Source organism: Arvicola amphibius, chromosome 8 (assembly GCF_903992535.2).
Source record: "Arvicola amphibius chromosome 8, mArvAmp1.2, whole genome shotgun sequence".
NCBI lineage: Eukaryota > Metazoa > Chordata > Mammalia > Rodentia > Cricetidae > Arvicola > Arvicola amphibius.
The window spans coordinates 62450969-62461361 of NC_052054.1; the positions used below are offsets into that span (position 1 = coordinate 62450969).

General features: G+C 37.9%; 1 protein-coding gene across 1 annotated transcript; it reads right to left on the minus strand.

Moving 5' to 3' along the window:
* Nucleotides 1-7601: 7601 nt before the first annotated feature.
* LOC119820880 (vomeronasal type-1 receptor 4-like) lies at nt 7602-8533 on the minus strand (the record flags this gene model as incomplete). Its single annotated transcript, XM_038339562.1, has 1 exon — nt 7602-8533. A coding segment is annotated over exon 1 (885 nt), but the record flags the coding sequence as incomplete, so codon positions are not given.
* Nucleotides 8534-10393: the final 1860 nt, after the last annotated feature.

A 10393-nucleotide genomic window follows, 5' to 3' on the forward strand; every position in this document is an offset into this window, starting at 1 on the left:
ACAGGTTAGGCCCCCCAAAGCCAGTATGTGTAGTAGGATCCAAATCCAGTGCCATTGTCCTCGGTTTCTCAGCAGCCCTCATTGTCCGCCATGTTCAGGGAGTCTGGTTTTATCCCGTGCTTTTTCAGTCCCAGTCCAGCTGGCCTTGGTGAGCTCCGATTAGATCAGCCCCACCATCTCAGTGGGTGGGTGCACCACTTGCAGTCCTGAATTCCTTGCTCATGTTCTCCATTTGGATCTTGGGAGATCAGTCCGGTGCACCAATGTGTGGCTCTGTCTCTATCTCCATCCATCGCCAGATGAAGGTTCTATGATGATATGTAAGATATTCATCAGTATAACTATAGGATCTGGCCTTTTCCAGCTCCCTCTTTTCAGCTGCCCAAGGAACTAGCTGGGGGCATCTCCCTGGATACCTGGGAACCCTTCTAGAGTCAAGTCTCTTGCCAACCCTAAAATGGCTCCCTTGATTAAGATATATACTTCCCTACTCCCATATCCACCCTTCCTATATCCCAACCATCCCGTTCACCCAAGCTCTCCCCATCCTCCCCTTCACACTTTCTCTCCCCATCTCCCCTTACTCCCATCCCACCCCGCCCCCAAGTTCCCAATTTTTGCCCGGTAATCTTGACTACTTCCAATATCCAGGAGGATAACTATCTGTTTTGCTTTGGGTTCACCTTCTTATTTATCTAATCTAGGATTACAAATTATAGGCTCGATGTCCTTTATTTATGGCTAGAAACTGACTATGAGTGGGTACATCCCATGTTCATCTTTTTGGATCTGGGTTACCACACTCAGAATAGTGTTTTCTATTTCCATCCATTTGCATGCAAAATTCAAGATGTCTTTGTTTTGTATCACTGAGTAGTACTCTAATATATATGTATATATTCCACACTTTCTTCATCCATTCTTCCTGTCACTAAGATTAAAAGGCAGCCTACTGACTGGGAAAAGATCTTCACCAACCCCGCAACAAAGGTCTGATCTCCAAAATATATAAGGAACTCAAGAGACTAGACTTTAAAATGCTAATTAACCCAATTTAAAAAATGGGGCATTGAACTGAACAGAGAATTTTCAACAGAAGAAGTTCAAAATAGCCAAAAGACACTTAAGGTCATGCTCAACCTCATTAGCGATCAGGGAAATGCAAATCAAAACAACTTTGAGATACCATCTTACACCTGTCAGACTGGCTAAAATCAAAAACACCAATGATAGCCTTTGCTGGAGAGGTTGTGGAGTAAGGGGTACACTCATCCATTGCTGGTGGGAATGCAAACTTGTGCGACCACTTTGGAAAGCAGTGTGGCAGTTTCTTAGGAAATTCGGGAGCAACCTACCCCAGGACCCAGCAATCCCACTCTTGGGAATATACCCAAGAGATTCCCTATCATATTACAAAAACATTTGTTCAACTATGTTCATAGCAGCACTATTTGTAATAGCCAGAACCTGGAAACAACCTAGATGCCCTTCAGAGGAAGAATCCAGAGAATTCTTACATTAAGCAGACTTTAAGGGTGATTAAATTATTTTCTTGGCCAATAATATATGAGACAACATAACACTGGCTTTGTGTAATGGTTATTACTGACAGATCTTATGACAGTCTACAGTGAAAAAGAGCAAGTGAGGCAGGAAGATACAGATTGGAAAAAAGCACTGGAAAGTTTAATGCTAAAGCCAAGCATGACATACACTGGAAGAGATGCTGTAATTGATGAGACCATCAGTGCCATTAAAGAGAAATACCCTGATTCATACTTAAATAATAAGTAGAGCATTATCAAGAAAAAAATCCTACACAGCTTAGATTTCAGATAGTGGAATGATAAAACCAAAGGGGATGCTTGTTCCTCAAAATAATTGCTCCAACAAACCAAAGATGGTGCAACTATGGTTGATGGTAGCAAGGATCTACCCCAATACAGATGCTTATCCTGACATTAGGTTTCATGTGACACTATCATCAAAGCTGCGACAAATGCTAGATTGTTCTTCCTCTAAATGTTATAGTGCCACTAAGGACAGGTGTTATTTGTCAGGGAGTCCTGCTGGGGACACAGGAAGCAATTGTCTAAAAACATGAATGTTGATGTTGGCTAAATTGCAGTAGAGAGCACATGGGTTGGGTATGCCAGAGTGTTTACATACTGAGCAAAAAGAACCACATACAGAAAGTAGAACTAATCTTAGAGAGAGATATATGCTATGGGCAACAAATTTAGAGGTTTTTAGAGATTATTGGACCTAAAATCCCATACAAAAAAATTGGCGCTACATGCTTTGATGATTTCCCTGCTTAGTTTCTGTAATGCTTTAATCCCATATTTGCTCACTATTTAACCATTTGTCATGGTTATAATTAAAAGGCATATCCTCACTCAAAATGATGTTTTCTAGCTCCATCCATTTGTTTGCAAAATTCATGATGTCATTATTTTTTTCTGCATTGTGTAAATGTACCACATTTCCTTATCCATTCTTCAGTCAAAGGGCATTTAGGTTGTTTCCAGGTTCTGGCTATGACAAATAATACTGCTATGAACATAATTGAGCACATGTTCTTATAGCACAATTGAGCATCCTTTGTATATAAACCCAAAAGTGATATTACTGGGTCTTGAAGAAGGTTGTTTCCTAATTTTCTGAGAAATCGCCACACTGACATCCAAAGGGGCTGTACCAGCTTACATTACCACCAGCAATGCAGGAGTGTTCCCTTTACCCCACAATTTCTCTAGCATAAGTTGTCATCAGTGTTTTTGATCTTGGCCAGTCTTACAGGTATAAGATGGAATCTCAGAGTTGTTTTGATTTGTATTTCTCTGATGAATAAGGATGTATAATTATTACATGTACTCACTTGTAAGTTGTTTTTAAAGTAAAGAAAACCAGCCCAAAAATCACAGTTCCAGAGAACCTAGACAACAATGAGGACCCTAAGAAATAAATAGATCTAATCTACATGGGAAGTAGGAAAATATAAGATATCCTAAGTAAATTGGGAGCATGGGAACCTTGGGAGAAGGTTGAAGAGAAAGGGAGAGGCAGGGAGGAGAGCAGAGATAAATGTAGAGCTCAAAAAAATCAATTAAAAATATGTATCCTTTCCCAGAACTTTTTGAAAACATTAATATGACTTTTAACATTACACTAGATTATATTTAAGAAATTACTTTTTGACTCAGATGAAATTTTAGATAACTGGGATTTTGAACTGTGTTAAGGTTTTTAAACTTACATGAATGTGTTTTGTCTCTTAAGATGATCATGAGCCTATGACAGACAAGCTAACAAATATAAGTTAAATGCCTTACCATGTGAACACTTGGTTTTTAGGTGGTAGTTTTCTGTCAGAATGTTATGAAATATCTGAATGATGGAGACTCGAAGGAGGAAGTACACTAGTAGGGGCAAGTTGTGAGAGTTTATACCCCACTTCCACTCCCCTCCTCCTTGATTGCTGTGTATATAACTGTTAAGTTCTTCACTTCCTATTCTGGTGATTACTTGTCATCCTTCCCTCCCTTATGCATGTTCCTTCTGGAAACAGTCGCTTCAACATACTATTTCTTATAACAGTGGATTTGGTTATGTTATTTTACAGCAACAATAAAAATTAACACTTATGCTCTCCTTACCAAATCACTTTTTTTACTGCAGCCACTTATCTTCAAACTATCTTTTAATCATCTTAGCCCAAGATTCATTGGCTTTCCTCTTACAGCTTGAATAACATTCACCCACACACAAACACACAGCACACTTGGTGATTGAATTCTTGGAACCACACTGATGACACTAATTAAATATGTTCTAGAAACTTTGTTAAGTAAGATGTATCAGCCAGAAGAGGGTAATTCTTGGTCATATCTGTTGGGGACCACCTTCATCTCTTAATATCTGACAAATATAAAGAGATCTTCTGTGTACTTATACCACAATCATGGATTTCTGCTCTCTCTTGTCTACCTGTCTCACTGTATCATTCTGTCTCATAACTCTATCACCCTCGTGGCTAGTACTATAGTTGGAAACTCCACATTCTCCTGTGTCTACAAGCAAACCACTTTGCATGCCACAGCCAAAAATAGCAACATAAATTGGAAGAGACTATTGGGGGTCAAGCTTTATATAAATCTGCTACAACACGAGAAGAGTGAGAACAGTACATATACAATTGCCACATCCACTAACTGACATCAATGTAAGAAAGATCATCTACAATATATGCAGTTTGCAATTTGACTACTAACAGTGAGGCATGTGCATTGCTCCCAATTCAATTAATATCAAGGGTTAGCATTTCTGACAAATCTCACCTGAGAACTAATCACAAGCCTTCAATGAGTAAATGTTCCTATTTGTCATTAAGAATTTTGTCATAAATGATCATAGCAGGTATTTTTCTGTGTCGCTTGCCTCTTAGAAGACACCTGTGATAAAGAACAAAAAACAAGGAACAAGCATATTGGTGGAACTGCAGCATGGTCCCTGGGAAAATTTGGCTAGAGACTAGAGCAGCTTTAAATAGAGCAACACTTTTTAAAAGGGAATACTTTGGCTTCCCAGGAGCCATGATATTACTGCCCTTTGAAGTTTGGAGTTAGAGTTCACATAGCACTTTTGAAATTCTCAAAATGTTCAGAAATTCCTGATAACAATCCTTCATATATATGAGAGTGCTGTCTGGTGCACAGTTCCTCAGGATAGGATAGTGGAACACGAGGCAGGTATTAACAGACGCTAATCAATGCATCAACTTATTCAGTTAATTAATTTAAAGAAAGAAAACACTAAATGCTATTTACCATGAAGATCCCTCAATAACATAAACCTTCGTAACAATATTTACCAGAATTTATCTCTTCAACAAGTATGCTGGAGAATGTCCTTTGCATGGGATCTGTTTACTCTGTAGACTTTTTCTGTATAAAGTATATGTAAGGATATTATTCTTTTTGTTGCTGACTTTTTGCACTTCATATCTTCATAGATTTCAGTATTTGCATCAATATTTTCTTGGTCACATGGTTGCTTTGTTCTTTTAATAATCTGATATCTGGTACAGGTAGAAGCCACCCACAGGTCAGCCCAGCAGGGTCGTACCTCTAAGATGAAAGGTTTGTAGTAGAAAATGGGAAAGAATAAGGAGCAGAGAAGTTCATGTACTGTGGAGAGAAGTGAGACTGGAGCAGAGGTATGGAACAGGCTGATATGTGTGGCCTATGTTGTCACCTGGAAAATATGTTATCAGTGCCTGTGATGCCACTAAGAACCATGTGTGGTTCTGTGAACCTATTGCAGCTGAAGTCTGTGTTCATGTCCTTTTTTCATAATACCCACAAGGCCATCCAGTTGTCCTTGATCTGGATACACACCTGATGTTTTCTTGATGTCCAAGAGCTGAGCTGACTCCAGGGCAACATTGATATCAGGCCAAACTGCAGCAAAGCGCTCTGTCTGGGTCCATTTCCCTATTGTAGCCAGGGTCTGGCTGTGTTACCACGAAAGGGTTGCAAATGTCCACACTGATGTCCAACAGCCACACTGCTTCCAGGACCATACAGATCCAAGTGGCCTGTGCTGACACCATGGGCCATGGTGGTACCTGGAGACAAACTGCTGCTGAGGGCCATGACATGGGTCTATTGCATCTGGTGTGCTGATGTCCATACTCTGTTTTATGACCAGACAATGAGAGCTGGCCCCAGTGGTCTGGGCTTCAGAAACAGGTCCCACCCACCCATCACAAACAGCTTTAAGGGAGAGTGGCCTTTACAATGAGAACAGACCCCTAATCTTCATGGCCCTGGATGAAATTATCTCCCCTTGCCAGCCACCACAACAAGACAGTTGGCCCCAAACATGGGACCATTGGTCCAACTCGTCACCATGTGCACAGGAGAGCAGGCCAAGATGATGTGGGCATGGGAGTGCTGTCCTTAGCCCTCATATGACAGTTTGATCACAGTGGAGACTCAGACTAATTAGGTCAGGTACCACCTAGGACCATATTCAAGACTTTGAATTGGCCCAACACAACATCTACTGCATCTATGACCTGAGGAATGAATGAGGGCACCAGTTCTACAGAACCATTGAGTCGGGATCTCCATGACTAGGCACAACAGCAGGATATCCTCGAGAGGTTTTGTTGAGGGTCCAGTATTGATAGTATACCAGATGCCAGAGACCTTGTATCAGCCCAACAACTCACTGCAATGAACATTTGCGAGTAAAGCTGTTTGAGTAAAAGGGTATACTGCATGACACACCACAGTTCCCAAGGCTGATAAAAGAAATGGATATGTGGATGGAGAGACATACATGTGGGATAAAAGTGGATTTTTACTTGTTTTTGTGTTTGTTTGTTTTTATATTATTTGGGGGGTGGAGGCTACAAGGTTGGATGGTGGACATGGCAGGAGTGGGAAATGAGTAGAATTAGGGTCCATGAAGTGAAATTACCAAATAATCAATGGAAAATAATGTTTAAAAAATAAAGAACAAATCTGTAATTTAACCTTGTTACTTAGCCTCAAAAAATACTACTTAAGATTTCTGTATATAGGATATGTTTATACAGGGTAGAACTTCATAGCATTCACCACTACTTGCTCCTAAAAGTACCAGATGAGAGCCCAAACCCCTAGACTGTATCTTAAAGAGACAAGTGACTTCCACCACAAATTTTAGTAGTCTTATCAACTCATTAATATTTATATGCAAAGTATTTTGATCATATTCAACATCTCTCCCAAATTTTCTTTCAGATAAATCCTTACCTACCTACTCACCTATTTTATTTGTAAACCTACCACATAAAATCTATGTTCAACTGATATTATTGAGTGTAGACCCTATTCCTGAATGTGCTTAACCTACAGAGCAGCAACACTGTTAAAGCAAACTGACTCTCTCCTTTTCTAAACAATTATCACATGCCAATTGTACTTCATGTAGTGATTGAACCTAATGTGTCTCTCCTCCATGATCACACTGATAGTGTTTTTTGACTTTCACAGGTCTCGTGTATGTTATACAATAACTGTAAGTTCAAATATATGACTGTAAAATATTTGAGTCATAAAATACTAAATCTAACATATACTGACTAGGAAGATGCATCTCTACTGGGAAGATTTTCTACAGCTACAAGGAGCTATGTTCTCTATTGTAGGAAACCCACATCAATATTACCCAGTGAACTATGAGAGCCACAATAAAAGGCTGGACTGATAAGGTAAGCTCACTTATACAACATTGGAGGAAATATGGCAGAAGTAACCAAACACATTATGGTAGGATATAAGGCCACTCAATGAAAAGTTTGTAACTACAATAGTTAATGTGGTGAAAATCTGTGGTTAACCTGGCCATAGTCTATAATGAAGGAGATGCTGGTATTTTTCTGTGTTATAATCTTGCCATTAAAATAATACATACTATAAATTATTTGACCGATATTTTGCAGGACGTGCGATGCCTAAGCTTTTAGATGTACAACATTGCAATGATACAATTTACATAATTTTGATAAAATTACTTCAGTTTTATATTTTTAATCTAGAAAAAAAGCAAAATCTGGAAATAATAAAATCATGACTTATTATATAGGGGCTTAAAGTAGGAAAACACAGAGAAATGATGACTGTGATATTTAATAGCCACCAATTTAAATTATGAGAAAGAGCAATGTAGCCTTGCAAAATGGAGGAGAGGGTATAAAAAGCTATAAAGGTGCAAACCAAGACCAAAATGGTCTGTCTGGCTCTGGATTCAGGAGAGATTCTCGTGGAAGTATGAGTACTGAGTATATGATGAACCCTCTTCTTGTGTCCATAAAGTATGACAATCATGGAGATGCTGGAGCATACAATGAGTATAGAAAATAAAACTTCAGGGAACACCCAAAATGCTGTGAACAGTGAATCTACTATTATGTCACGACCAAGATCGGAACAGAATTCAAAATCTCTCTTTTCTGTCTTATTTTTGCTATTTCTTTTGGTAGACGCACACATGGGGAAAACCATATTTACTACTATGTTCAGGATCCAGAGGACGTAAATGGAACAACAAACATATTTTGGTACTTTGAATTTAATACTTTTCCAATAGGAGTCAATAGGACTGATAGTAATGGCCTGGAAGATACTCAAGATGCAGGTGATACTGATGGACATGCTCCTGCTCAGTCTGAGAACATATAAAATAAGTTCACATGAAACATCATTGAAGGAATGTTTCCACCCAAAAACTTTCAATATTTGGGACACTCCGTGAGAGAGAATGGTCAAGGAGTTGGCTGTGAACACATGTGCAAGAATTAAGTCTACAGTCTTTAACTTGTGTTCACGACAGTAAATGAGTAAGTAGTAGAAAAGAAAAGATAAGTTTCCTAGAATTCCAAGTGCACTCTGAAGTAAAAGCACTATACCTACTGCCAAGTTCCTTGAGTCCATTCTGTCATTCAGCACTTCTTCTTTGAAATTTTAACAATTATGTCCCTAAGCCAAGTCATGCAAGTTATGCAAATCATGAAATTTTCTGACCTGACCCCTTGGACACAACCGAGTTCAAGATTGAAAATGCAGAGTTTATAACTTAACAAGACAGTCTCAAAACACATGCCATCCGTAATAATTTTCATTGAAATTGTTGAAGTCTACAGTTTTTATGTTTATGGAGTGAGTTTCTTAAAATGTTCAGCATTAGAAATAAGACCATGATTCAGTGATGAAGCAATCAGCAATTCAGTTCAAGTGGAAAGAATGCTCACTTCTAGATCCCAGAATAAACTGTTCCTTATTCATCATATTGCTGCAGCGTCAAATGGAAAAACTTCCATGCTGTCCATGTCATGCAACATTTCAGCTTAAATAATGTAAATTTTACCTCAACAAAGTGAATGTTTCTAAATTCTTATATGAAAAAATATTTACAATATCATATAAAATACTCTAATCATGGGGGTAAAATGATGAGCTACATAATGTTAAATTAAGAGCTACACCTCACCAGATTTTACACAAACATTCAGAATTATTCAGTAGGTGCAGGGAAGAGAAAAAAAAGTTATATGTTCTATTTGCTTAACTCATGAAATTTACAACCAATCACATTAAATGTGGAATAAATAGGGAATGTCCAGTATTCTAATTAGATCTATTGCCAGATGTAATAATGTAGTAGCAGAAATCCAAAGTAAAACTGGCTTGAAACACCAGTCATTGGTAAGAATAAGGATAAGTTACATATGTGACACACTGTCGATGGTACTCCCGTTGGCTCAAATGTTTTTGTTGGAGTCGATGGCCATTTGCTTGTGCACAATCTCACACTTGTGTAAATATCTTCAAAGACACATTTAAAAATATATGTGAAAGAAATTATTTCTATCCAAGTACCTCCAAATGCATTCTGTGAGAATACACTACCTAAATTAGACATAGTAATAAATGTGTTTAATCCTTGAACCCAGGATGTAGAGATAGGTAGGGCATTGTGAGTTCAAGGCCAGCCTAGTCTACATAATCATTGCATGACAATCAGAACTACATAGTGAGACCCTGAATCAAAATAATCAAACAAACAAAATTGAATAGTCTGCTTCTTCTGATATTCACAGAGCTGTGCTGTGTAGCAGCATACATAAAATTTCATTAGGAAAGTTAAAATTCTAAGATAAATTGAAGTTTATATGACATACATCCATTCAGGCAAATATAAAAGCATGTCATCAGTGACCCAGTTTTTTACAGGTCAACACTAACATGAATCCATGTCTCCACAGTTATATCCTACCAAGAACAAAAGAGAGTTCTATGATTAATGCAATGACTTAGAAGTGAAAATATTTAGTTGTCATTGTGTTATATCTATTTCATAAAGTAGAGAATTTCAGACAAGGTTTCCTTCTGTTAATCTTAACTGGCATGGAACTTCTTGAAACTCCTCCCTTGACCTTTGTATTTCTGGGATTATCATATTCAGTCAACTTCAGTTTCTTGATGAATGTGTTATAAACTAAGTTGATTTTCACTTGTAAGTTCCAGTGGCCTTGGCATTGTGTGTTTTATTTCTTTGTTTTCTAGAAAAATAAATATAATTACCTTTCACAGTAACAGAAAGAAGTTTTGTTAGTGATAACTTGAATATAATTAATATAAAGTGTGTTCTCTACCAAATGAAAATCATAAAGCTACAGGTCCACATCATGATCCCAGTAAAAGCACTCATGGATAATAACTTGATGAATACTGTGACTTCATCATAACACATATTGGAAAACTATCCTGAATCTTTGTGGCATTTTAAAATAATTTAGCTTTTATTTTAGATGAAATTATACGAAGAAGGGCATTTTCAA